Genomic DNA, 27,868 nt, shown 5'->3' on the forward strand with positions numbered 1-27,868 from the left:
CCGGGATGCTCCTTGCTGCCGGCCGTGCCCTGGGGAGGCTGCTCGCCGCCGGAACCCCGCTCCGTAGCGTAGTCCCTGCCGCGTCCCTCACGCCTCTCCCCATTGCCTGGTCCCCCTTCCCCGGGTGGTGGGACGCTTGTCCTCCCTCCTGCCACAGCCTTAAATGCAGCGACTGCTTTGGCGCTGCCGCAGAGCCCTGCTGGGACCCCAGTTAGTGGGGGACTGCCCTACGGCACCCAAGGCTCCTGCAAAGCAATGCTGGTGGGGAGGGGGCGTTCTGGGGGCACGCCATCCCAGCTCCCCGAATCGCGGCACGCTGGGTGCTGGGAGGGTGCCGGTGGCTGTAAGGAGCTGGGAAGCAGTGTTGGCGACACGGTGCTGAGTCCCCCCTTTGCTGGGGATGTGGGGGGGCTGTGATTGAGGCTGCCCATGCCCTCGCTGCGAGAAGCCGGGGGATCTCCGAGCTACACCGTCCCCATCCGTACAGCCTGCGGGGACGGTCCCTGCGCAGGCAGGGCCACCGCTGCTGCTCCTTGCCAGCTGCTCTGCTCAGGGCTGGGCCTGGCCCATGCTGCGTAAGCAGGATTCGGGCAGGGCCAGCTGGCTTGTGTTTGCTGGGCGGCGTCTCCCCGCGGGGTGGGGAGATGCCCTCGGTGCCCGGTGCAGCTGGTGCAGGTGGGGCAGTGGGTCCAAAGCTCTCCCTGCTGCAGCGGCGGCTGGGCCAGGGTGCACGGGTGGGCTGCGGGGTGGCTTCGGTCTGCCAGCAGGTTTGGGGCTGGGTGGGGAGACCCTGCGCTTGGGGCGCATTGCACACCCCGTTTGGGAAATGAGGTAGAGTAGGTACAGGGGGTGGGAGGGTGGGGGAGACCGGGGGGCGCTGCCAGGAGGGGGCCGCATCCAGGGCTGGTGTGGCCCCCCCCGGCATGCTGGGACCCGGCGTGGTCCAGGCTGGGGTGTCACGGTGCGTTTGTCTCCCCAGCTCTCCGTGTACAAACTCCCTGAGTCCTGTGTATCCCCAAAATAAAGGCCTTGAACAATGCCTGATTGCCCCCGTGCTCGGCCAGCACGCAGGAGGGAGGAGAGCACACCGTGGGATGCAAGCATGAGGATGAGCTCACCCTGCGGTGCCACCCTGCTCACCGCATCCAGGCGTTGCTCCGAGTCAGTGTGGCATGGACACCAGCATGGGGATGGGATGTGGCACAGGGACAGGACACAGCACAGCGCTGCCTGCCCTGCTGCCCATGGGGGGGAGAGACCCGCTGGTGGCACCCACGTCCCCGCAGATGGACAAGACCCACTCGGAGCAGCAGCCTTTTATTGCCACAGGGGCGTCTGTGGGAGAGAGGGTGCTGCAGCCACTCCCGTCAGGCACTTCCCAGCCATTGGGACTGGGGCATGTTGCTTCTCGGAGAGCATCACCCATCCCAATGCTTGTCCATCACGCAGGAAAAATGTCTCTGCCGCCCACAGTGAGGGAAGGGGGCCCGGCACCCAAGGGCGCCCAGGCACTGTGGGCAGGGGTGTCCCCTGGTGATGGTCTTCCACCACAGAGCATGCTGCCAGAAGGAGCCAGCTCCTGTCTTTCCCACTGAGACCTTGGCTTTGGTCCCATCATAAAGCCCGGGCTCCTCTGGCTGTGATCTGGGTCTGTGCGGCCCCACGGGGAAGGGGGATGCTGCCTTTGCTGGCCCATGGCCCCACTCAGATGTCATCCTCCGTCACCAGGCAGTAGAAGTCTGTGCGGGCACCGTAGTTACGTGATCCCAGGTCTGAGACGTCAAGCTCGGGTCTCTGGCTGTCCCTCAGCTGTGCATCCTCTATCGCGCCGGCAGCCGAAGCCATGGGAGCACCGAGGCCGGCGATGCGGGGAGGCCGGGGGCTTCTGAAAATGCACCCTCGGAGGCCTGGAAGGAACAGGGAGATGGGTTTTAGGCAGTGTGGAAGGGGCTAACCCCACCCCGCCTGCCACAGGAGGGTGAAGCAAAGCCCAAAGGTGACCTCCAGTGCAAATCTGTCCCCCCAGGAGAAGAAGCAGAGGACAAGGACCTGTACCGAGGTCCCCATCCGGGTGGAGGTCTCCACTGCTGTCCAGGTAGCTGCTGTGCAGGATGAGCATGGGGTCCTTGTCCTCCTGCAGCTGGGTCTGCGGGTCCCCCATGGTCCCCTGGAAGGACACCTTGCGGGGCAGGGCCAGGCACAGCTCCTTCCAGAAGTCCGACGATGGGGTCTGCGTGGGGCAGGGAGGAGCTGAGCTGCGTCAGGACCACCACGAAGCCAGCCTGGCCCCGCGTGGTGCAAGGGAAGGCTTTGTGGGGCTCAGCTTACTCTTCCCAGCACTGGGAGCTCAGCCAAGGGGAGGGCTGTGCTCCTGGCCTGGCAGTGTGCCCGCGCGCCGGTGGAGAAACCGGCCTGACCTGCTGAAACGCTCCCGAGGGCTCTAGCTCCCAGCCTGGCCCTGAGATGGCCACAGCAGCCACGGGCCAAAGCTTCACTCTGCGAGCTGAGGCTTCATGCTGGCGCCTCGGCTGGGGGAGACCCTGGAGTGGCACGGGGCTCCTGATCGCGCAAGTTTGGGGAGAGAGCACCCAGATCTGGGGCTGTTTTGGTTGATTTCTTTAAAATTGCCTCTAAAAGGCAAGTGCCCCAAGCTGCTTTTTAGGAGCTCTGAAGCACAGGGAGCAGCCCCAGCATGTGGTGGGGAGGCTGACACAAAATGGAGTGTTGGGGATGGAAATGGGGTGCTGGCGGGACTGGGTCCTGCTCGGCTCTCACCATGGAGCTGGCTCGCCACACCAGCAAGGTCACCACGCTCTGGTGCTGCTTCAGCAGGCTGATGGCAGGGTGGGCGATCTCCCGGTACTGGCTCTCAAAGACGATGAAGATGGGTTTCTTGGAAAGTTCCAGCAGCCTCCAGAGCCCTTCCCTGTGAGACAGGCATGTGGCAGGGGGATGAAGGACCCCCCCAGCTCCTCTCCCCCAGGAGCAGGCAGGAGCTGCTCGTACCTGAAGCTGCTGTTGCACCAGTCTTGCTCCAGGTATGCAATGGAGAGGACCACGATGAGCCGCCGGCACCGGCTCACGTTCATGATCAGGTCGGCCGAGGGCTCTACAGGCAAATAGATTTCAAGCCCTCAGGTGCTGGTGTTGCCCCTCTGCCCAACCCCATGTGGGTCCGTCCGGTGCCTACCTGAGTTGGGCAGGATGGTTTGCTCATCCAGGAAGAGTTTGTAGCCGTAGCGGTTCTCCAGCTGTGGCTTCATGATGAAGTGGACAAACTTTCGGTCATCCGGGGCAGTGGCGTGGGAGACGTAGGCATCGTACAGCTTCCCGTCTGGGGAGAGTCATGGGGAAAGGAGGGGTGTAACACTGGGGAGGTCTCTGCATGTCGGCAGAGGGAGGTTTTTCCCAAGGAGGGCACCACCTCTGTGCCCCTCTCCGGCGGCTCACCGTTGATCTCCAGCTCGCCGTAGCGGTTCCGGTACCAGAGGAGCACACTCAGGCGGCACCGGACATAGAGCCCGGCCAGAAGCACCAGGAGTGCCAGGACCAGGAGAGCTGCCAGCACTGCGGGCACATGCCCTGCCGCCTCTGCAAGGACAGGGAAGGGCACGGTGAGTGTGGCTGGTGGCCCCTGGCCCACATTTTCTGGGTTTGGTGTAGGTTTGTGCTGCAATATGCTGCCCTGGGAGAGGCAGTGATCATCCCCACAGGGCTGCCATTCCTGCCCTATGCAAGCGGGTCCTCCTTGGAGGTGTCCCTTCTCTGTCCCCGGCATGTCCCTACCCACTCGCTGCAGGGTGAAGGTGGCCGTGGCATTGCTGACCCAGCAGGCAAACACCCCGAAGTCGGCATCGTGTGTGAGGTTGAGCTGCAGGACACTGGCGAGGAGCCGCTCCGAGGCATTTTGGCCAAACCTGGGGGGAGATAGGGCCGCCATGGGCTGGGCTGTGCGGCAACCTCTTGCTGACAGACAGATGGATGGACATACCCCAGGGCGGGCTCCTTACCAGGTGGTATCCTGGCTGCTCTCGCTGTCCAGCCATTGTCCATCTTTGGTCCAGGCAGGGACGGGCTCGCAGTGCTCCTCAGCCGCCCAACGCACGGTGCAGTTCAGTGCTATCTGGCTTCCCAGTGCCAGCTCCAGCGTCTCGTTGGTGACTGGGATGAGGATTTTGGGGGGCACGCTGCAAAGGTCTGGGGGCACAGCAGGAAGGGGGTTTCAGATGGGAAAGCTAATTTAGCTCCTGGCTGGGTAGGCAACTGTCATAGCCATCCCGGCTTCCCCGGAAAAACAAGCTCTGCCACGGGGGTCTGGCACCAAGCGGTGCTTGCAGCTGTTTTGCAACAGGCTGAGCTGGTTTTCGGGGCTGGGACGGACCCTCGCCCACCCCACAAGGCAAAGTCGGAGCAGCAAGCCAGACCCCCTGCCATGCCTGCCAGCGAGGGGTCCTTCCCAGCTGAAAACAGGTGAAAGTTTCGATTTTGCAGCCTACCTGCCATGGCGTGCTCAGGCGATGTGTGGGGGAACAGCCGGCATCTCGAGCGGGCCACCTGCAACAGGAGGGCCCCCGCGGCACAGCGTCTTCCGGGGGGGGCAAAGTCCACCTGCTACTGCCGCGGGGTGGGCTGGGCCTGGGGTAGATCAGAAATGGCTCTGTGAGTGCTGGCTGCTCCAGGCTGGCACAGGGAGCGCCCCGGCAGTCCCCATGGCTCCCTGCAGCGATTCAGGTCTGGGGGGCAGCGGGTACTGCTCTGGAGTAAAGCCAAAGCCATGTCCCGGCTGTGGCTCGGTGGCCACCGTGTCAACTGCCCTCCCGACGCAGCACCAACTTGCAGCCTGGCTTTTCCGACCATGAATTTACAGGCAGGAGGTGATTAATGACCAACTGAGGGCTGCAGGACATTAAAAACGTGGCTTTGGCTCAAACCAGAGGCCAGTGAGGGGAAACGAGCCACAATCGTAGCTCAACTGCGGGGCATGCAACACCTCCCTGTGAAACCACGGCAAGCTGCCCCTGTGGTCGCATTTGGGGGGGCTCAGCGGGACCCTCTTCATGCTACCAACACCCCACCTTGGCTGCAGTGCTTCTTCCAGCCTGACGTGCCCATTGAAACTGCTAATTAAACAGTGGGACAGTGTATTTGTATCAACACAGACTTCCTACCTCATAAGCTCTTGTAGTGTTGAGCTAAGCCAAGAGGATGCAGCACTCCCCTCGCGTTAGGAGGCTTGGCGCAGCGCTACCCTGGGGCTGTGCTTGAGGAGAGATGTAGCTGCACGACGTGCCGTGCGTGTGGGCAAGCAGGGAGTATGAAAATGGTATGTGGGGACCGGGGGGGACCGTCCCCTGGCTGGCATCGCGCAATCAGTGGCAGTGCCGCTGCAATAGCCCAGCAGGAAGAGGGGGACCAGGGAGGACACCCCGCGCCCCACCGATAAATCGCAGTGGTGCAAAGGGGCGCTGGGAGCAAGTGGCAAAGCAGAGCCTGGCAGCGGGGTCGGGCTCCTCGGTGCCCAAACACCCGCAGAGCTGCCGGTGCGGGCGGTGTGTCCGCTGGGGCTGATGTGGGAATAACAAGGATGTCACGTTGCCAGCGTTTCTGCAAGGCAGCACAACCGTAAACACATCCAGCGTAACTGCTGAGTCCAGGAGGGATAAAAATCTCTCGGCTGCCTCTTTGCCCCAGAGCTTCACCGCTCTCGGTTGCAAACTGCTTTTGGGTAACAGCAGGGCTGCCGAGGCTGGGCTCATCCCTGGAGAAACCGCGTCTCTCTGCTGCTGGTGTGAAACGGGAAGGGGGGAGATGTGCAGTGCTGCTCTGCTGTGAACAGGCACGAGGCACGTTGCTTCCCTTTGGCGCAGCAGCCCCGGCACCAGGTGTGGAGTGAAACGATGGGTCAAGGTACGCGAGCGATGCTTACAATGTGTTCAGCTTGAGCAGCTGGAAAGCGATTTATACCTGAAGTATTAACTGAGTTTCTCTGCAGCCAGGGACGGAAGAGCAAGAGATAGAGATGAGCAAGAAATGGAGATGAGCAAGCCCACCCAGCTTTCGCACGGGGAAGGGGATGGGAGATGCTGCACCGGGGTGCCGTGGGGCTTCCTCTGCCTGGTGGGGACGCTCCGGCTCTGCGTGGTTGTGCCCAGATGCATCGCTCATAAATCATTTTGCTCTGATGGTTGGAAATAAGGAAGCCCCAACAAGATGCAGACTGGCCAGAGAGCTCAGGGAGGCCCTAAACACCTCCCCGGCCCCGTGCAGAGGCACAGCCAGCCAGGGCCCCTTTGCTCTGGGGCATGAAATGGCGACGGATGCCCAAAGGGCAGCTGGGTGTCAGGGCTGCTGCCTGAGAGGGAGGGAGGAGCACAGGTTAACGGGCAGCAGCATGCTCCCATTTCCCCCGTCTTGGGGTTGGGGACACCCCCGTTTTGCAGCGCTCCAAACGTGGCAGAGGACCATGCAGATGCCGTGCAGTGGTAGGAGATGGTTGGCCTGTGGCATCCCCCCGGAGCACGGCCACAGGGAAAGCGAGGTGGGCAGGGAGGCAGGGCAGCAGGGGAGCCGCAGGGCTGCGTACACCGGGGGAGCAAGCAGGGCCAAAGACCCGGAGGAGAGCCGCAGGGCTTGCGGGCAGAGGGCGAAACCCTGCTGACCCCGGCCGAGATGGCATTGACGCGGAAAGGGAAGTGGAGGAGAGCTGCATTTACCTTGGGAGCTCTCTCCGGTGCCCCGGCTGCAGGCTTCCTGCCAGTTGCCTCCCTTGCGCGACGCTCTAGCCGACTGGACCTGCCAGATCAGTGCTTACTTTTTCTCTCTTTTTTTTTTTTTATTATTTATTTTTCCCCCTCCCCAGTTCAGCCCCTGCCCTTCACCGGGCTCTCCTGCCGCCCCAATCGCCGGGCGCCAGGCCTGCAGGAGGGGTTGGCCGTCCCTCCCTCCCGCTGCTCCACCTCCATCTCTACCTGAACCTGTGGGGGAAAAAAAATAAGTAACTCTGGCTTTAGGGGAGGGGAAAAGAAAAAAAAAGAGGAAAAAAGGAGGGGAAAGGCAACCCACCTAGCCAGCTGGCCCAGCAGCCCCCGGGGCCAAGGAGGAAATCCCCCCGGCTCTCCATGGCTGGAAAAGCCCACGGAGGTGTCGGGCAAGACAAAACCTGCACCCAGCACCTGCCGCCACCGGTAATACCAGCTCTCTGGGCCACGGCCACGGCCGGGGGCTTGCACTGGAGTGTGCCTGGGGGGTTTGGGGGTGTCTGTTCAATGCAGTGCCGTGGGGAGAGCCTGGGGCAGAGTCTGCGTTGTAGGGCCATGGTTTGCTGATCACCGGCAAATTCGATACTCCCAGGCTTCATTAAAGTGGGTTAATGATGGAGCGAGGTGGGGGGGAGACCGGGCAGCCGGTGGCTGTGCCCACGGCGTCTTGGGGTCTGCCATCTGTTTCCTTCTCCTCCGTGATTTTAAAAGCCTCTTTGGAAGGTGAAACTGGTACTGTGGGGTGGCTCCTCCGGCTGGCGCTGGCCGCGGGGAAGCAGGCCCAGCTGTGGCCGCTCCAAACAGCAGGTGACCGCTTGTAACAACGACTGAGGCGGCGATTAGAGCCCCAGCACGCCCCAGGCATGGGCTGCTTTCATAGCGGCAGCAACGCCCGGCGCAACCGGCCTCGGCCGGCGTGAGGGCAACAGCGACCTGACCTGCAGCCACTGAGCAGCGAAAACATCGGCACCTTCACTGAGGTCATCACACTGTTTGGGTCAAAAAGGGACGCAAAGAGGCTACTTTCATCCTGCAAGGCCCCAGTTCAAGCAGGATCAGAGGCGTGGGGATGGCGTTGGGGTCCTGGCACGTTCGCCGGGCCCATCACTGGCGGCTTTCACGCCTCCCTGCCACGGCTGGTGCAGGGCCGGGGCAAGTGAACAGCCCGGCATGTTTTCTCTTCTAATTATTAATTTATTTTAATATTTTTTTTAGCAAATCTTTCTCGCAGCCCGCTTGAAGAGCCCGGGCCTGGGCTCCCGGTGCGCTCCCGCCCGCCCCCTCGGGCCGGCGCCCCGCTGTTTCCATGGCAACTGCCCGCCGCCGGGCCGGAAGCGGCGGCCACCCGCGCGCGGTGCATGCCGGGTACTGTAGTCCCGCCGCTGCCGGTCTCCCCGTGCGGCTGTGGCCGCGGCACTACCGCTCCCAGCATGCCCCGCGCGGCGCGAAGATGGCGGCGCTCTCCTCAGCGAGCAGCCGTTCCCTGTGCCGGGGGGGCCGGGCCACCGGGCCGCCGCAGCGGGCAGCTGCCGGGCTTCACCCCGGGCATGGAAACGGGGGGCGCCGGGGGCTGGATAACGCCGGGTCAGGGCGGCGCTGGGGCCTCCCCCATCCCCTGAGGGAAAAGCTTCGTCATGGGGAGGGAGACAAGAGCTGGCAAAGTGCCCTTGGGCTTGTGTACAGCCGGTGCTCGGCTCGATAGGGCCTGCTGTCCCTGGGTGAAGTGGGTGTATGTATTTTTTTATGTATAAACGTGTATGTGTACAAATACGCAGGTACAGGTCACAGGTAGGTCTGTGGGCCTGTTCATATGGAGAAACACACCCAACTCCACATCCTTATTGGCTATTATGTAAAATATTGGTGCTGTTGACCTGTTGGGGGGGAAAAAAGGGACAGAGGGAATCCCGTTGGAGGGCTGGTGCTCTGGGAATGGCCCCTCGGTCCTCTGCCCTCCAGCAAGGCAGCTGTGTGCATGCTCAGGGTAGCAGCTACTTAAGCAGCTCTTTTGGGGAGGGCTTCTCTGTCGTTCATGATACCGCGGTTACTGGCTGTGAAAGCCAGCGTAAAACAGTGGCTTTGTGGGATGATAAAAGACCCCAAGGAACAAGCCCAGGTGCTGGGGGTGGCAAGGGCGTGAGGAGGCTTGATAGCAAATTGGGAGCTGATAAAACCTTTCTTGTTCTTCAGAGTTATTCCTATGGGTAGGTAAGTTAAAAGCGAGAAGGAGTGGAGGAGGTTTTGGTTGCAGTGGTGAAAGGTCAAAACAAGCTGGAGGGCTGAGAGCGCAGCTTGTTTCAGCTCCCTGCTAGACAGTGGCTTTCCATGCTCTTGGGAGTGAAGTTTTGAGGCTGAGTTAACCCTGGTGCCTTTCTCTGCAGTACTGACTCAGGCATGTCACCTCCGGGAGAGTCACCTGCTGTCTGCGGCTCCCTCAGCCACGGGGCATGTCCCCTACGGACCCACAACCTCTTGGAAGTGCCTGTGGTGGGACCCTCGGGGGATTCTGACAGTGTGATGGGTTCAGCAGCGGAAGAGCTGTGACCCTGCCCTGTGCCTCGACAGAGCTGTGTCCTGCCGGGCGGGCAGCGACAGCGGTCGGCGTGTCTGGGGAAGGAGGTGGCTGTCCTCCAGCTCTGCACCTGAATCCCCTGTCGCAATCCTCTTGAGCTGAGGCTGTCGCCTTCAGACCCTGCGCCACGCCAGGGCTTGTGACCCTGTCCTGCCTGCTGCCGCACCCCAGCCCGAGGTGAGCGTGTGCACTGCTGAGGCACGAATGGCTCCCTGCAAACTAACAGGTGAATCAAAATTACTGTGTAGCATGAGCTCGCTAATAGCCAATTCTTGATGCATTTAACAGCTTGAAGCTAATTAAATTTAAGCTACTTAGAGCTGCCAGGTAACTGTGTTCCAAGGCCATCGATACAATGTGGAACCAGGGTTCTCTTCCAAGCCCCAGAAACGAGAATATTGCTACAGGATGAGGTGCCACGTAGTAACGGACCTTTAATCGCAATCACTGCTCCTCTCTGAGGAGGCACAGCAGGCGTGGGCTTTTTGCTCTTAAACTGGGGCTGCTCTGACCCTTCAAGCAAGCTGAAAGTGGCGTGGCCTCTCGTGACACGTGCAGTGCTCATGGCGCTTTATACAGCGAGAACCAGTTTAATTACGGGAAGAAGCATCACTGCGCAGACTTCCGTACAGTAGTATGGCTCTAGCCACAGCAGGGGCTTGGACCAGTCTGACTTTTAATTACAGAACAAGACAAATCAGCCGTAATGAAATAGTTGTTCCTGACCTGTGGTGCTCATGCTTGCTTATCTGCGTCTTTCTGAGCTCGTGGGGTGGCTCTCACAGTTACACGTGCACACACAGGCATTCACGCTGTGATACTCTTGTAGCTCCCATGTTTTAGTCAGTTTATCCCCACGATTCACCTCCAACACAGGGAGGCACCTATTGCCATTTTATAGAGGAGGGTATGAAAGGGTGGAGCTCGAGGTTAGACTTACAAACCTGTTAGAAGTTTGCAGTTCTTACAAAGAAAAAAGACTCTAAAGCTTTGAAACGCTCCAGTGGATTTGCCCTGGAGTTTGCCCATAAGCAAGCTGGAAACTGAGCTGCGGTCACCTGTCCCGTGCTACTGCCTTCCTCGTTGATTGAAATAAGAAAAAATTAAGAGAAAAGCTTTTTCCCTATACATTTGCAACCCCAGCTCGGCGAGGCTGCATGGGCCTGACATAACATGTGTGGGGAATCTCACAGGGCATCAAAGGTCTGTTTCTGCACTCGATGCCAAGTGAAGAGTCACGTGTTTGAGGGCACGTTATCATTCCTGGGCAGCCATGAACAAAGACTTTGTTCCTTGAGCACAAATAACTCTGCCTCGAGTCAGTAAATGAATCGCTAAAGGTAGACCTGGCAGAGAGCAAAGCTAAGAGGCCGGGAATGCGCATATATTAGAAAAGTCACAGAGCTGGCTGTCACACCAGTCCAGCCATGGGTTGTAACCCCTGCTCTCTGCTGCAGGCAAACCCCCCTTCTGTCTGCAGTTGTAGGGAGAAGGGGGCGGCCCCAGCCTGCGCTGCAGGGCTGTAAGGGAAGAGGTGGAGAAATATCAGGCCGGTGGGGCTCGGGTTTAGGCTGGCAGGCCATGTTTTGGAGCAAGAGATAACCCTTGCTAGCCCTATCACTCAGGATTTTCTGTGTAGCTCAGAATTTCTGTTACCCCAGCGCATTTAACAGGTTATTTTCCCACTGTGTGTGGCCAAAGTGCCAACTTCTTTTAAGTGTCTCCCCAGCCAGCACCCACACTCAGCCCTAGCTCTGGTCTACGCACAGACGCTTCAGCTCCAGCCTATTTTGATTATCCATGTTAAGACAAAAAACGGTTTGAGGGGACAATTTCTTCAGGTGATGTGGCTGGCAAAGGAGGGAGGCAGGAGCGATGCCAGTGTGAATACAGTGACTCGACGGCAGCTGAAGATCTGGCTGCTTGTGTCCGTGTGGGTGTTAGGTTTATTTACCATTTTGGTGGGGGTAGTTGAGCCAGGCACAACTGTCAGGCGTGCTTAGCGCAGTTGCAGAGGCATGGCAGAGCCCAGAGCAAAACACAGGCTAACAACTGCATTTTTCCAATGTCCATGAGAACAGCGGGTTGGAGCTGCAGCCATGTGGTAGTCGTGCCGAGAGGAGGATTGTGCTGGCTGTGGTGAAAGAGGAAGGACCCAAGTTTCTCAGCGGTGCAAGAGCAGGGAAGTCACTGATGGCGTAAGAAAAAGGGGCCAAAGTGCAATAAAAGAGCTGGAGAGGGAAACTGGAACGGGGGGACTGGCTTTTCCTGTGACATCAAGTTGCACGTTAAGGCCATGATTGACAAGGAAGCCAGGTCGTCTCCTGCAGACCAGCGTTGCGCTCGCCCAGCGGCGGCTGGATGCTGCACCGTGGTTTGTCCCTAATGCCAAAGCTCTTCCCCAGCTGCTCAGCGTGCTGGGAAGGCACTGTGCCCAGCTCTGCCGCAGCTTCCTTCCTCCTCGCAGCTGTGCAAGTCGGAAAGCATCCTGATCCTGCAAAGCCACTGTCATGTTGTTGCTTCCCAGCTCAAGTCCAAGCTCGGTCACAGCTGGGGCATGTGGCCCGTTTTCGCAGGCAGTGGCACAGTGGTTCCTCCTCTGCCTGTGGCACTGCCAGGCTGAGGAGCGGGGCTCAAGTCCATGTTTCTCATTCTCCACGGTGAGCGGTGGCTACACCTCTGTGGAATACTCCATCATGCTGGGGGAGAAAGGAGAAAGGAGAGGGGCATTGTGGAAGGGAACTGTCCTAATTGGGAAGCAATGGGGAGGTGTGGAAAAATATTAGAGTGGGACAAGGTGGCCGTGAAGAGGGGCAGGCTGAGCCCTCCTATAAAGCAGGGCTCAGTCTATGAAGGACAGCAGCACCAGGGTGGCCCAGTCTATGGCTCTCAGCTACATTGGTTCTGTTTCCAGCTGAAATACTTAATTTTTTTTTTTTTAAACAAAGTTTAAACGGAGAATTTGGGCAAAATTGCTCCTTGTTTTTACTTGGAGCTTTTCTTTTTCTGAAGGAAAAGCCAAAGCCAAGCAGGCCCTTCCTCTGGTGAGCACTAGTATTGAATTGCCTCAGGTGGGACTGATTTCACTGGCCTTGAGAGCCTAAAAGCCAGGCACCTGGGCTAGTGAGTGAGAACACAGGCACGCAGGGGGATGGATCCTCATTTATGGGAAATGCTGATTGTATTAAAAAGAACATTTTCTGCTGCAGGCCCTAGGTAGTAGAGGCTGGGCTGAAAGCTGGGGAAGAAACTACCCTGAAAAGGGTGGTGGAGGAGCTGCTCTGAGGACAGGAGCTCACAGCCCCACCTTTTCCATGCCTGTGGTGGTAAGCGTTAGCCTGATCCTGGGGCTCTGGAGCGGATGGATCCTGCAGCCAGGCAGGTCTCCTGCTGGAGGCTGTGCCGTCTCTGAGCACAGCAGCCCCTGGCACCTTCTGGGGCATCACCTACCTCAGTTCTTTACGAAGGTTGCTATGTTTTCTGTCCCGAAATTGATTCTTAACCGACTGAGGGACGTCGGGGACGTACCAGGCTGCAATCAGCTTGACGCACAGAGCCGCGTGCTGCAGAAAGCAAAGGGAGCCACCATGGGCAGTGAGGAGCTCCCCGGGCCGGTTAACGTGGCCCATGTGAGTGGCATGGACCCAGCCCGTTTCCCCCTGCCGTTGTCCCCCCGATTGCCCCAGCCTCCTCCTGCCTCCCCAGGTGCTCACCTCAAAGAGGATGAGGAAGGCGAGCCGGGCTGCGAAGATGTGCCAGAACTGGACCGTGTAGCTGTAGTCGTCGGCATTCCTGTAATCCCGGTACCTGCAGCACAGTCCTGTCGGTGCCAGCCCAGGGTCCCCCCGCGCCAGGCGTCACACCCTGCCTCAGCTCCCTCCGGGGTGGGGTCCAAGAGGAGCCCCGGCAGCTTCCTCCGTATGGCTGCCTCCAAGCCCGGCTCTGCCACCTGCCTGTTCCCCAGCTGCAGGCTGGATGTCACGGTGAGGGGCTCGGGACGGGGGAATGCTACTGAGCAATGGCCACGGGCTGCTGTTACCTGCACTCCTTGACCTCGTCCCTGACGAAGTCTGGCAGCATTTCAGGCACCTTTGTGTACGGCTCGAAGTCCTGGATGCGGAAGACGGAGAGGCTGTGGTTGATGTAGCCGGTCAAGCAGCTGCGGGGGGGGAAAAGATGATGTCTGCACACATTGGCCCGGTGGTGAAAGGGGGGGTGCTCCTGGTTCATGCCACGCTGGGGGGTTGTGGCATGCCCTAACTGAAAGCTGCAGCTCTTGTGTCTTTCTAGGGGACTCAAAGGCCTCTGATCACTACAAAGCCTGTCTGCCTGCAGCTTTTGTTTCTAAGGTTTTCCTGATGTGTGGATTCTCAGGTGACTAGTAGTATAGTTGAGCACCCACTGTAGCCTCCTGTTTTGGAGGAGCCAGGACCCATCTGGGGCTCTCCCTTCCCTCCCTAGCTACCCATTTTCACAAAACCTGCGGGAAATGAAGGTCTCTGAGACTTCTGTCCGGTTTGACTGAACTTGGCCAGTGAGCCAAGGCTTGGAGGAAAAGGGGGAGAGCAGGAGAGAGCATGGGCAGGCACCCAGGCAGTCCTGCAGCTCTCCAACATTACATGGTGCTCTTCCCACTCAGGGGTACCAGCTTATCCACCATGGGGATGATGTGAGTGGGAGGCCAGCTGGGATGCCTAAGATGGTGCCATCTGGAAAACCCTCCCCTTTCCCTGCACCCCACTGTGGGGGAATGCTCAGCTGCCCCGTGCTTCTGCACCAGTGGCACCGAGGCAAGCAGGGACACAGCAGGCAGGGCTGCAAGCAGCCGACTGGCAGCACTCACTCCACGTCAGTGCTGTTTTCCGTCATGCAGGGGCTGTACGTGTACTTGTAGACCTGCATGGGAATGAAGTTGGACGTGATGGCGATCACCAGTCCATTCCCGATGACAGCCAGGATGCCGATGGCCTCCAGAACCTGCAGCCAGATTCCTGTGGGAGAGGAAGGGTCAGTGAGGCCCCTCGGACAGCTCACTGCCACTGCTCAAGGGCTGCAGACCAAGCCTCAGCTCAGGGATAGGTTTGGCATGGCCAGAAGAGGTCAAGGAAGGAGGCCTCCAAGCTGCCCCTCAGCCTCTGCAGGGTCTGAAATTGCTTCTCCTTCCCCAGCCCACAGCTCTCCCTGTGCTTGCCTGCCTCCTCGGTGAGGTCATACCAGTCCCTGGCAAAGGAGTGCTCAAGGACTTCACACTGGGTAAGGGGCTTAATGCCGGCAGTGTTCGCACAAGCAGCAGTGCTGGAAGGAGGGTGTTCCTCGGGCCCCATCTCACCGATGTCGTTGGCCTTCCTGGGCACCATGCGCCGGCGCAACCGCATCATCTTGATGGCATCCAGGCGGATCTCAAAGAGGTTGTTGCAAAACGCCAGCAGCGGGGCGAGGGGAAAGGCAGCGACGAAAATGGTGGTGAAGCTGTACTGGATCACTGCGGAGGGGGAAAATACCGGATGCTGGTGTAAAGTCACTGCAGAGAGGACATCCCACAGGGTCCTGACCACTGTCTGGGTTTGTCCTGCTTTATGGCTTGTGTCAGAGGGGCCTTGGCAGGGGTGAAAGTGGGAGATAGACCTGTCTTGGAGACCCCACACCCTCACAGGGGAGACCCGCCTCTCACAGGGCTGTCAGAGAGGGGGATCTGTGGGGGCCCCACAGGGCACTGGTTGAGCCAGCCAGGCAGAGGGACTGCCCTGGGCTTACAGCCATCACCTTGACACTCCTGGGAGGAGAGGAAGGTCCTAGGCAGGGGCCCAAGGCCAGCACAGTTGCCTGCTTTCTGTTGTTTTGGGAATGATCTCCTTGCTGTGCCAGAGCTCTTGGAGTGGGGCTGGGCATGGAGCTGGGTCTCAGAGCTCTCCCTTGCCTACGAATGGGCTCCCCAGCATCAGGCCCTCTCCAGCCAAGGAGGGTGCGTGCCCCTGGACCCAGCATCCCTCCTCACTTGATCCCCTGCCCTACATACCCATCTCCAAGAACTCGTCAAACAAGCTGAAGATGTTGACCTCATTGAGTTGATAGTTGCTCAGCCACTGCCTTTTGCAGGGGTCCTCGGCCTCCTCCTCCTCTCCTAACATCATGTTTCTCTTCTTGGGGCGATGCAGCTTCTTGCGTAGCTTATGGGATATCCAGCTGCAAGGGGAGGGAGCGATTTGTACGGCTGCCTGCAGAGGACAACAGGGCTGAACTGCTGCCAGTGACAGCCCTGGAGACCTGAGGAAGGAAAAGGAGGAAATCTTGGCCCAAAGGCCAGGGTTACTCTCTGTAAGAGCTGGGAAGCTGTCCTGAATGTGCAGGAGCACCAGCGAGCACTTTGCGGGCTGGAGGAAAGCTTACGGGATGAGATACTCCATCACGTTGCTGATGGTCTGCTTGAGCAGCATGATGATGGCCATCTGGATGAAGAGGTCAGTGATGCAGCCGCTGGGGTGGCACTGCGAAGGGACGAGATGAGAGGAGGCTGTTTGGCCAAGGCAGGTGCTATAGGAGGAAGCTGAGATTCCCAGAGCCTTGCTGGGCAGCAGGGAAAGGAAGAGTAGGAGTTGTGGTATGGGGTCAGAGAGCTTCATGGCAAGTCCCTCACCTCCTCCAGCCTCCACTTGCCAGCAATGCGCACGTAGTTCCCTGGGTGGCCGTTGATCCTGAGCAAGGAGGCAACAACAGTGATATCTGTTGAGCCCCACTGCTGGCTTCCGTTGGATGAGTATCCAGGTGCAGGATGGAGGGCATCATCCTCCAGGCACTGGTGGAGAGGCAAGGGGCTTCCCCCACCCACCATGCCCACGGGGAAAAATTATGGCCCTCCTGAGGTCCCCAATGGGGTCCCTGTGCCTGGCGGGGAGGGTAGAGGGATGGGCTATCTCTAGACCCTGGGGAGAGTTGGGGGTGCATGCCCCAAACGCAGGCTCCCCTCTCCTCCCCCTGGGCCCCCAGCGACCACTCACCGTCCCAGGAAAAAGGCGATGTAGATGAGCGAAGAGAAGTTTGTGAAGAACTGGAAGGTGAAGATCTTCACCGTGAAGTTGTTCTCACGCTGGGAGAAGGTCCGTGGTTTCTCTGGGGAAGGGAGCAGGGCCCAGGGGCTTGGTCACAGAGTGGTGGGACCTTGCCCTGCTCCCCCTCGGATGCCACAGCAGCTCTTTGAAGGTTGGAAGGGTGTCTCTGCCCCTCGAGGAGCCTTCCCTGCCCTTCACTTGAGCCCTTTGATGGAGCTGAGCCCAGCTAAGCGGGGAGGTCCCTCAGAGCCGTGAGCTGGGGGAGAAGGGTCCCTTCAGCTGGGAGGAAAACCGTGTTGTGAGCTCTCCTGCAGCTGTGGTGGCTTACTGCTCATGCCGGGTATCAGCCCCGTAGGGCGACTGCCCCTCCAAAGTGTAATGTCACTGTGGGACAGCCAGCTGGCAGCATGTGGGCCACAGATGAGCTTGTGTGTTGGAGGGCTGCTGGCCTCCCATGGGGTCCTACATGGCAAGAGCTGCCCAGTAGATGCTTTGTGATGGTGGAGGAAGGGAAGCTGCATTTGGGGACCAAGGGGGTGCTGTGCTGCAGTCCCTGGGTACTGCTGGGCAGCTTGGCAGTGCGGGTGCAGGTGGGAGACAGCCCCCAGTTTCCCTTACCCAGGTCACAGAGGAAGAGGGCCACATGCCTGTTGACCTGCAGGAGAGAGGTATAAAATGAGAGGGGAGGGTTGATGGTGGAAAAGCAAGGAGAAGACCCGCTGCCCCTGCCGCGTCTCACTCCGCACCTTGGTCATGATGACAATGGTGATGTAGTGCAGCACAGCCCCCATCATCACTGCCATCGTGTTGGCCTGCTCGCGGAGGAACTCAACGTTGCTCTGGGCGAAGAGAGCTGTTGCTATCACCCGGTAAATGACAAGCACGTGGGCGATGCCGATCAGCATGGCAATCTATGGAGGAGGGCAACGGGGTGGTGAGAAGCCGTGCATGGAGGGCACATGCTCCATCCTGCCTGAGGACCACCAGCCCTTCAAACCCTGGCTCCCTTCACCAGAGCTCATCTGGACGTGGCCTCAAATGCAAGTCAGTGCTCTTCAGTCGGATGGATGCCTCCACCTGAACTACTCGTCTAGACTCTATCCATTGGCCCGCAGGGAGAAACTAGGGCATCAAGGGTTTGTCTCTTCCTACCCTCTGTGTTACTGCCTTCATCCTCACTGCCTTCCACTGCAAGAGCAGAGCCTTCAGCCCAGATCCCGTAAGGGTGGTTGGCCTCTCCTATCAGCACAGCAAGGTGTGAGCGTAGGGAGGCCCCTGGATTCCTGTCATGGGCACGGACCTGCCCTAACAACCTGGTTTCTGCCTTTGCTCCAGCAATAGGACACTCTGAGGTGCTGCTCTTGCAGCAGAGTAGGGAGGGAAGGAGGAAAGTCCATGTGCCCTTAAATCAGATCTTTCTATGTTCACGCTGGCACGTACCATCACCAGAACCAAAAGGAGTATGATGGTGCTGCGGAAGTAGGAGTGCTGGTACTGCCGGGGTTCGTGCTGCAAATTATTGATCAGCTCCAGAGCCAGCTCCTCCTTAAAAAGAAAAAAAAAGCAGGAAGGAAAGGATCCAGCAGAGCTGTGCCCAGGTAGTGGAAAGTCCAGGGGTCATTGTGTTAACAGACATATGGGATGAGCAGCACCAGAGAAGGACAGGGATGAACACCCAACCCACAACAGCATGGCCAATCCTGATTGAGTTCAAGTCCTTGTGCAGGGTGAGAGGTGACTAGCAATGCAGAGAGGTGGCTAGCACCCGCTTAACTCTCTGGAGGGTTCTGTCTCTCCCAGGACTGTCAGATGTTGGCTTTGCTGTTTGTTTAAGTGTCTCCATCAGATGTTTACAGCTACAGAGAATCAAGCTGGGCAAGGGGGTCCCTGTCATGTGTCTTTTCTGTAGGTCCAGCTGAGTACTGCCCTGAAAGGGGAAGTGCTAAGCAGGAAAGATGACATCCTCACCTCTTCCTCATCCCACCTGTACAGGTCCCAGTCGGTGACCACAGTGGCTCTCTGCCTCTTCCACAGCTCCAGGAACACAGTGGCTGTGGGGGGAAGGAGGGAGCGCTGGGACCCTTGGGGATGGCTCTGGAGATGAAGTCACCCCTCTGTCCCACGGAGTGGGATGGATAGCCATGTTACCATCCAACCTGATGGCAAATCAGCCTGGACTGCCCTTGGGCCATGAAGGACAGGCAGTCACCTCTCGTCTCAGCGACCGGGAAGGACTCTGGGCATGCAGCAATGAGCACTTGGCCCCACATGGGGATGGGAATGGAGGTATGCGGGTGAGTTTTCACTGGGAGTCAGGCCAGCTCTAGTGTCTGTAGGGGATTTGGCATGAACCAGAGTAAGCACCAGGGCTATTCTGCTGTGGTGGGCATGTTTACATGGTGCCAGACACATTATTCCGGATTAATGAAAATACACCTTTCAAGTGGAATAGGTATCCTGCACCGCACCCCAGCACGGCTACACCTCTGCAAATCCATTTACAACTACCCTTTCTGTTAATCTGGGTTGATCTTCCTGAGCTTGTCCCTGCCTAAACCAGCCCCCAGCGACACGCAAGGCTGTGTCTGTGACCTGCTCAGACCATGGTCTCACAGGTGAAATGCCCAGCAGACACCTGCGGTGGTGTTTGTAACGGGAAGGGCTGTAGTAAAGCCAAATGAGATGTGTAGCTAATATAGTGATGGGATCACATCAGCTCAGAGCCCAGTGGCCTGCTGTGCTCATTCCACAGCAGCTAAGAGATCATGCAGCAATCTGGGAAGGTTAATAAGGGATCTGGCTGTCCCTCCTTCCTGCAGCTGTGACCACTTACAGGCAGCTGCTAGAAAAGCCCAGCTAGAGAGGCCCTTGGCTGCTTTGCAGGAGGTTGTGGTGGGTGAAGGAGTGAAAGCCCTCAGGCAGGACAGGTAAGAAGTGTCTGGGGAGCTGAAGGAAATTGCTGGGGTGATTTTGTCCCTTGCCTTGTCTGGAAGGGGAGCTGATGGCCCTGGAAGAAGAGGAGATAAGGACTAAAAAACCCCTGAATGGTGAAGCTGTGTTGGTGTCCCATTTTCCTCCACCTACTCTCCCCCTAAGCCATAGTGGGCTGCTCCCTCTTCCAAGCTGTGTGTGCTTGGTACCAAGACATTGACACCTACCCCAGATTGCCATGAACATGGCAAACAAAACTGTCCCCTCGTTGTCAATCATGTGAGTGACCTGGAGAAGATCAAGGAAGAGTGTGATGGGGGCAGCGGGGTACAGGGGCTGTGGTACCTCGAGGTCTGGGGAGAGGTCTCTGCGTTCAGTGGTCCTCTTGCCACCCTGGTCCCCCCAGAGACAGGTAAAGATGCTGCAGGAGGGCAAAATGCAGGAAGGGGATGGACACTGGGGCTTGTTAGTGGTAAACTCTTTCTTGGTGGTGATAGAGACTGTGACCTGGCTATACCTCCTCCTTATTACAGAAGTTAACGGAGGTTTTCTGCGTGTTGTAGCCAGTTTGGTGGGATGGCTTTTCTTTCTAGTGGTGTGGGAACAGCACAAGCTGGGAGTGTTTCCCCATCCTTTGCCTTGAGGCTGTCTTGAGAAGGGGGCTACCTACCTTGGCGTAGGTGCAGGTGTCGGAGAGCAGCCAGAACGGGCACTTCTGGTCACAGAGCGGGCACATGATGGTGTTATTGGCTTCACAGATCTCCTTGCTAGAGAGAAAGGTGTAGAGGGAAGCAAAGGGGAATAACAGTGGCTCAAAGCCACATGCATAGCAAAGGCTCGTGAATGGGATGCGTGTTTGGCATTCCCAACTGCCTTACCTCACCTGGCTGGAATTGAAAACAGTAATCCCAGCCACGAAGACCACCAGTCCGACCACTGCAGCGATTCCCAGCAGGTAGGTGTACCAGCCCAGCCAGGCAAAGTACAGGGCCACCTTCTCACCAAAATAGCACCTGGAAGGAAAGGTGAGATGTGGTTTGCGGCTGGTGGAAGAGACTGCGTTGTGAGGGGTCGCTAGAAAATGCTCTTCCACTCCCAAAGGGATATCAGGTCCCTGCATGGGATATTAGTGCTGTCTGCATGTCTGGGGATTTTGTTGGGATTGGGAGAGTCAGGCCAACTGAGTAGAGGAGCTGGAGGAATCACAGGGGTGCAGCATTTCCCAGGGGATTTCAGCAGCAGCAAATGCAAGGAGAGATAGCTGGCTCTCCTTGTGCTCTGACTGTGTGGGAATGCAGCAAAGTGCTTTGTGAACGTCACTGTGGGGCTGCACAGCGAAGAGGTGCTGAGGGCACAGCTCCGGCTGGGAGGTGAACACAGGATGGAGAGGGAGAGCAATGCGAGGCCGTCATGGGGGCTGGCTTGGTCTACACCCCATGGTGTAGGGCACTCTGACCTACCAGGGTTCAGAGAAGCCCGTGAGAAGGCTTCTCCTGTTCTTAGTCAACCTGGTAACTGATGCAACCTAAGGAGAGATTTTATTTCTTTTCTTTCTTCCCTTTTTTTTTCCTTCCCCCCATGGTTGATATGCCACAGGGAGAGCCACTCTTGCTGATGCCCACTTCCATACGAAGTGGGCATGGTCCCACAAGTGCTGCTTCTGCCTTTCTGTGAAGGGAGCCCAGAGGGTCTAACTCAAGGGGAGATGCCTTCCTGTGGTCAGATTGACCGTATGCCAGGTAAGAGGGGTGGGAACACTTTAGAGACCAAGTTGCAATCAGTGCCTACAGAACAATTTTAGAGATGCCAGGCTCGAAGAAGATGAGGGGGCTGCGGGGTGCAATGTTTCTCAAATCAGAGCAATTTCTCCTGCGCTTTGCTATCTCCCTGCAGTGCTTTCACGTCTCATTCTTATGGTGGCAGTATCTCAGCTTTTCTGGTGTGGGGAAGAGGGTTGGAGGCATGGGTATGAAATGATGACCTGCCTCCCTTCCTGTATTCCAGAGGAATTGACTTTCTACCAGTAGTCAAAGGTGGTGACGTGCTCTCTGGCCTTTGTCTAAAACAAGCAAAAAACCCCCAACATTCCTCCCCCCTGCCTCCAATTTCATACTCATCCCCTTAATCCTTTTGTGATAGCCACAAGTCATGATGCATTGACCTTAGAAATGATGACTTGTCTGACCTTGTGCACCACGGAGGCATCAAGAGTCCCTAGTGCCTCTGCTAGACTTGTAAACTGCAATAAACATTTAAGGAAGGAGAGCACATCTCCATTTTAATGTTTCATCTCCCTAACAGAGACCACTGACAACTTTATGAAGTAGCATGTTCTTTTTGCCCTCCTTCCCCGGCCATGGAGTGTGAGTTTTCTTCCCCTTTTAAAATAAGAGCTGTGCTCTGCCCTGAGTTTTAATGCCATTATAGGAGCCCCTTGTTGCTTTTAATGCCCTGAGTTCAGCCTCAGGCTGGATGTGCTGCACTGATGCTCTGTTCCCACCTCGCCTTCCTTTTGAACAGGGGAGTGCGTGGTTGAAAATGAAACGGGCTAATTAAAAACCATGCAGATGCAAAATTAGCAGATGGAGCTCACTGCTGCAGGGATACCCCTTAGGCTAAGAACTTTGCAGGCCTCAGAAGCAGCCCAATACTTGCAAGAAGAGCCAGGTTCAAAGTAATGATTTAAAAGAAAACACAGGATCCTGGCAAAGGGCATAAAGCTCTCTGGGTTTCAGGTGGGACCTCTTGGTTAGAAGGATCTGCCGTGCCTCTTCTGCCCGTGTTACCTGATCTTCTCAATTGGCTGTTGGCAAAATATATCTCTCCAGCGAGCCCATTTCTCCTTCAGGAATTCCCTTACCTCTTCTTTCTGGAGAGCAGAGAAGTTGGTCGGTTACAGGGACATTAGGGCAATCTTAATCCCCAGTCCAGCTCCCAGGCTGCTGTCAGGAGCCCTGACGTGCCCTTCATCCAGAGAGGTCTTGATGCAGCCCCAGTTACCCAAAGGTCTCCCACACCCGGTCTTGCTCCTTCGCTTCTCATGGCTTTTCCTCCCCGGCACCCGTGTGCTCAGCCTCACCTCGTGCAGGGGAAACGTTGCCTCAAAGACCTTCTTCTGCATCAGGTCATGCAGCTTCTCTGGTAGCAGAGCAGAATGGAAAGGATTAGTGAAGCTTTGCTCTTGCCCCGTGTGCTCCCTGACAGGTAGAATCACCCCAAACCTTTTCTGAGCCTTTGAAGGTGCCAAAAAAGAAACAGCTGGGAGAGGCTGAGCTATTCAAAAGAGATCAGCACTAATCCTTGCGGTTGTGCTACTTTGCCGGGCTGCTGCGGGCTGCGTAGTGGCTGGCTCTGGGAGCAAGCCAGGTAGGCAGGACCTTAGAGACAGCTAGAAAGCCAGCACCCTGTGCTGCCCTGCTCGTCCTGGGGTGTCAGAGGGGGATGAGCTCTTCTGGGGACACAGGAAAGCAGTGGTGGACAACTGAGGTCAGGGGTCTGGGGAAAGGGAGTAGAGGACTGTTGCTGGTTCCCGCAGCCCAAATCTCCCAGCCTCTGGCTGCAGCAGCAAATTTACTTGTCTGAGCTGCACCCTGGCTTTCTCCTCGTTTCTGCATCCTCCCCGGGGGTGGCGAGGCAGCTGGGGATGCCCGTGCCCACCATGGGGCAGGAGCCTTGCTGCAGATCCAGGCTAAGCATCGCCGCTGCTGGCCCTGTTCCCTTACCGAGGTCGGGCGTCACTGTGTTCTGCAGGATGAAGTTCACAATCCGTATCCTGAGCAAGGAGAAACTGTGGTTAAAAGCTGTTCTGGGGATACAGACTTGTGTTGTGTGGCACTAGAAAGCCGGGGAGGGAAGGGAGAACTGTGAGCTGAGCTGGAAAATGGGTGCTGGTACGGAGAAAGGGGAGTGCAAGATGCTGGAAGTCAGTAGCCCCGCTCAGCACCCACCTGGTGGTCACTGGTATGTCATGATGGACACTGGGGTTTTGCAGCTTGCTGTCAGGGTTCCTCAGGAGCCACTGGTATTTCTGGAAGATCTGGTTTGGGGCACGGACTCCATAAAATAGCTTCTTATCCTCAATTTTCTAGTGGGTGGAAGAGGAGGGCTGTTAGAACAATGCGGGCAGAGCCAGAGGGGCAGGGAAAAGGGCAGAGCTGCAGGGGCCAGGGGCTATGTGAGTCCTGGGGCGGGGGTCTCCCCTGGTTGAGCAAGTGGCTTATTTTCCAGCACTGATACGGTGATCAGCTCAATGGTTCAGGTCTCTCCCATCTCCTGGGATGCAGGAGCCCGAACCAGGCTTGGATCCTGAGTATCACAAGATAGTCAAGTTGTTGCTGTCTTTTCTTCCTACAGCTCCTCACCTTGATGGTGAACCCCTTCTTGCTCAGCTCGTCCAGGAACTTCTTCCTCTTGATCTCCTTCTCGCTGCCTGCTTCGTGGATGTTGCTTACCAGAACGAAATCCCACTTCTCTTCAGCCTGCCCACAGAAAACACCAGGGAACTTATGGGGGTGGCAAGCTGAGAGCTCTCCCTCTCAGCTCCAGCCTCTCGGAGGTTTGGACCTTCATCATGACTGTGTAGAGGGGCCCCGGGAACTGGGAGTGAGCAGGAGAATGAGGATAGGGAAACTGAGGCAGCTGCTGCCTCAACACTGCCCCACTCCCTTCTTTGAGCTGTGCTGAACACGCTGTGAGTGCAGAGGGAGCAAAGCTTACCGGGGGGACAAATGGGTCTGTGTCTTCAACAGGAAAATCCCTCCAGGGAGTCAACAGAATTTCTTCCTGTAGAAGAGAAAACCAGCGAAGGCTTTAGCGGACTCCCTGGGAGATCCCACCTCTAGGCACAGAGCAAACCTCTCCATGCAAACATTTGGGTGGCATCACGATGCCCTGGACCAGAGCCTGCTGGGGGCATCGGGATCAAGCTGCCTTGCTCTGGGTGGTGAGTGCAGGTGAGCAGCGTTCCGCTTGTGATGCGCAGAAACCTGCCCGCCTGGTGTTTAGGTGCTCTAGGGTGTGTCACTGCTCATAGTTGCAGTACATCAAAAAAGACAGAGCCCATGTAGATAAAATTGCATCACAACATAAGATCAAGATCCACCTGGCCCAGTTTTCATCTCCCAGCAGCCATGAGGGGATGCGCAGGGAGGAGGGTACGAGCAGGCTTATCTGAAACCTTCCCCCATACTCCCGCTCTCCAGTTTGGGGTCTTCCTGAGCCAAATATGGCTTCATGTTTAGGGATCCTGGAGGGACTGCTACTCCATGAGCATGTGCAGCCTCCTCTTGAACTCATGTAATGCCCACCGTTTATGGCACCCTGGGGTTGCAAGGGAGCCAGACAGGAAAAAAACAAAACCAAAAGCCTCCCTCTGTTCTGGACTTTGCTCCTTCTTGTTTCATCTGATGCCCTGACGTTTATACTGAAAGAGTGCCACACTCCACTATCTCTCCATGCTACTGGGATTTTTACAATCTTTAATGAACCTTTTCCCCTCTTTAGTTGTTCCTTTCAGATAGGGCTCTGTTAGCTTTTTGGTGAGGGTGGGGAAAGTAGTTTTAAATTATGGTGAAGGGAGAGTGGGGCATGGACAATGGGAGGCTTGCACAACCCTGCGGACTGCAGCAAAGCAGGTGAAAAATGAGTTCTTGGAAAACACCTTGGATGCCTCAGTCTGCGGCCAGGGGACAGAGAGGGGAAGATAAGCTGCTGATGCTTTGGCTTCTGCCTGGTTCCCTCCCGTGTGCTACCGCTCCAAAGAAAGAGGCTGTGCAGGGGTGAACGCACCTTCACTATTTAAGCCTAATTATGCTCAGACACCCAAGTGGTGTGGCTCTGGGGGTGCATGAAGCAAATAAGGTGGCCCTGTGGCTGCAGCTGCCCTCTGCCCAGTGTGATTTCCCAGCCCAGGGTGCCCGTCTGCCAAAGGATGCCGTAGTGAGCACCCTTGGGTGGCCTGGACCTGGTGGGTGCCCAGAACTGGAGCACATCAGCTTCAACCCGCTTTGTCCCCGTCTTCTACGTCTGGCTTCCCTGATGTGATCTCAGCCTGGTTTTGCAGCCATAGTTCCCTCTTAGGCAAAAGGGGATTAGTCCAACCAGTCTTTCAATGGATTGACAAGAGTACACTGAGCTTCAGATCCCAGTGAATGCAATGAGTTTAATAAAGACATGCTCTGCGGCCATGCTGGGGCAGGGCAGGGAATGGATGCTATCTTAAAACCAGCATTTTTTGGGGTTTTTGCAGCTCTCTGATGACTCATGGTGCAGCCCCACAAACAGTTATGCTGCCTGTCCTGAGGGCACAGTGATGCAGCACAGAAGCAGGAAGGAGCTGCCAGGGGATGGGGATATCGTCAGTCAGTATTGCCACCAAAGACGTTGTGACCTGAAACAGTGGCCAGCCAGACAAGTTCATCCAGCTGTAACCTCAGGAGCAGAGTGGTGGTGGTGCAACCATGCCCTGATGTAAGACCTGGATGCCAAGCTTTCACTGAAGAATGAGGCCATGGGAGCAGGAGAGATGAGGATGAGGAAAGGGCTGAAATGCTATCCCAAATCCTCTCTCAGGAGCTAGGGCCCTGGCTTCACCCAAAGCAAAAGAGCCGTGAGGAGACTGACCAACAGAAAGCCAAAGTGAGAAGGCTTGAGACGAGGGATATTCTCCCCCCAGAGGTGCTGTTGCAATAAGAACCAGGACTTACTACTAAAAGGTACCCCAATTTAGGTCAATGCAGAGCGGGGGTTATGGTGCTGTCATCTCCTCTGTCAAAGCTCTAAGCAGGATTTGGGGTGGAAGAATTGGGTTTCGGCTCAGGTTGGTCTCCCCAGGTGGGTAAGCACCTAGCTGGTGCGGCAGCTCTCTGTGTCGCCGGCTGAGAGCCCCTCTCTGGGCACAGGGGAGGGAGTAGGAGTCTCGTCGGGGCTCTGCCCCATTGCTGATGCTCTGATGCTGGCACAGATCTCGTCTGGCACCACCTCTCTGCAGGTCGCGTTGTCTCATTCCTGCCTGGCTGGTTTCTCTCACCCTGCGTGTGCACCAGCTTCATCCTGCAAAGATTGCCTGCTGGGGCTGCCAGCCTTCCAGCTCTACCAGTGATCCCTGCAACGTGGAGGGGAAACCACCCTTTGGGGACAGGGGGGGTTTAAGTTGTTCCTAGGTGCCACTGGGGTCAGCGCCTTGACACAGCTCTCCTGCCAGTATTGACCCCAACAGAGCTCAAGACGTGAATGGAGCTGCCGGCGTCGCAGCTTCCAGGTGGCTCCCAGCCCCGCTGTCTGCAGGCACGGTCCCCTGCTTGGGAGTCAAAGCATCCTGACCAGCACATCCGTTTCCTGGGGAAGAGGCTGATGGATTGCCAAGGTGGTCTCACAAATGGGACGTATCCAGCCATGGGGCTTGGTCTGTGTAGCCAGGCTGGGGGGCTGGAGTATCGGAAGCCTTACCCGTGGATCCCTGATGGTGCTACCAGCCCGTGCCTGTGCCTCAGGGCCTTCCCCACGGGGAGAGTGTTGGGGCTGAGCCTGCAGAGCTTCAGCAGAGCATCCTTCCTCCATCAGCGTTCCCAGTTGTAACATTGCTGATGTCTCAGACCTGACACAGCCAGATCCTGCCCCTGCTTCCCCATGCTCCTGAAATAGCAAGCACCAATTTTAATCCCATGAGGGACTTGTCACTTTCTAATTTTCCAGTCAAGCCCTAAGAATCAGTGGGGATGCTTCTCAGGCTGCCTGTGTACGGCTCTCTAGGCAATAAGGATGTCATGGTAGTGGGGTCTGGCTTTTCTCTGTGTTCCCATAGCAACGTGATTTACTGCCCGATACCCGCTCTGCGGGCACCACGAGCACCTCTGCCTATGACTGAAAAATGGGGAGGAATTTGCAAATTATTGCAGATTAGCATAGGCAATTCCCAGTACCCACCTCTGGAGTGGTAACAGATAAAAATTGCATTCAGCTGCAGAGGGTGATTTGCAAACCTGTGATGATGGAAGAGTGGCATTTCAGCAGATTTAATTCATTACGGTGGCTGCTGGCATCTTCGCGAGGCAAAGGCTGCTTTAAGCCTTGGCTGCTCGACTGTTGTGCAGAAGTTCAGCCTGCTTTTGGGGCCAGATGTGGCTTGCACGCAGGGACAGCTGCAGAAGGCAGGGACCGCAGATCACTAGTACTCCAACACCTATTTTTTTTTTGTCCTGGGGGACTAGCAACACTGTCACATTATGGCTGCTTTGCTCTGGCAGCACCAGGCAGTCAGACTGACCCGGTGTGCAAGGCCACCTCGGCTGCGAAGCGGCTGTATAAACCCTGGACTCTAATCCCTGCTATAAAGGAGGACGGTTGTGGTTTTCTTTCCTGCCCTGTGTTTAGAGCAGGGTTGGAGGCGTGCTGTGCAAAGGTGTAAGAGAAGTTACCAGCCCAATGAGAAGCAGTAATTCCAATGTTAAAAAGGGTTTGTGTGCCCTGAGGTGTGTTTGGCTTCTCTCCAGCTGTATCAGCGGGTCCTTGTCCCCTTGTCACAGGCCAGGTAACCCGCTGCCCTGTGCGAGGTTACTGGATCC

At 57.1% G+C, this 27,868-nt stretch overlaps 2 protein-coding genes across 2 annotated transcripts; both read right to left on the minus strand.

Annotated features, from left to right (window-relative positions):
- Positions 1–1,704: 1,704 nt before the first annotated feature.
- On the minus strand, positions 1,705–4,503 carry SIGIRR (single Ig and TIR domain containing). Its single transcript, XM_059826066.1, has 9 exons — positions 4,497–4,503; positions 4,011–4,197; positions 3,787–3,917; positions 3,451–3,591; positions 3,191–3,334; positions 3,007–3,109; positions 2,776–2,926; positions 2,056–2,230; positions 1,705–1,907 (listed from the first exon to the last, which is right to left on the minus strand). The coding sequence occupies exons 1-9, from the start codon at positions 4,501–4,503 to the stop codon at positions 1,705–1,707; spliced, it is 1,242 nt and encodes a 413-aa protein (XP_059682049.1).
- A 7,498-nt stretch (positions 4,504–12,001) lies between these two features.
- Positions 12,002–27,346, minus strand: ANO9 (anoctamin 9). The gene is given in 24 exon segments (XM_059826067.1): positions 12,002–12,029; positions 12,781–12,893; positions 13,044–13,137; positions 13,370–13,489; positions 14,174–14,321; positions 14,660–14,812; positions 15,347–15,513; positions 15,718–15,815; positions 15,965–16,022; positions 16,326–16,437; positions 16,995–17,079; positions 17,081–17,287; positions 17,817–17,921; positions 18,345–18,427; positions 19,535–19,595; positions 19,978–20,074; positions 20,186–20,320; positions 22,094–22,176; positions 22,387–22,445; positions 23,030–23,079; positions 23,255–23,391; positions 23,669–23,785; positions 24,024–24,089; positions 27,332–27,346. Coding segments are annotated over 24 exon segments (2,391 nt in total).
- Between the last annotated feature and the right edge of the window lie 522 nt (positions 27,347–27,868).

This window comes from Gavia stellata, chromosome 17 (assembly GCF_030936135.1).
Source record: "Gavia stellata isolate bGavSte3 chromosome 17, bGavSte3.hap2, whole genome shotgun sequence".
NCBI lineage: Eukaryota > Metazoa > Chordata > Aves > Gaviiformes > Gaviidae > Gavia > Gavia stellata.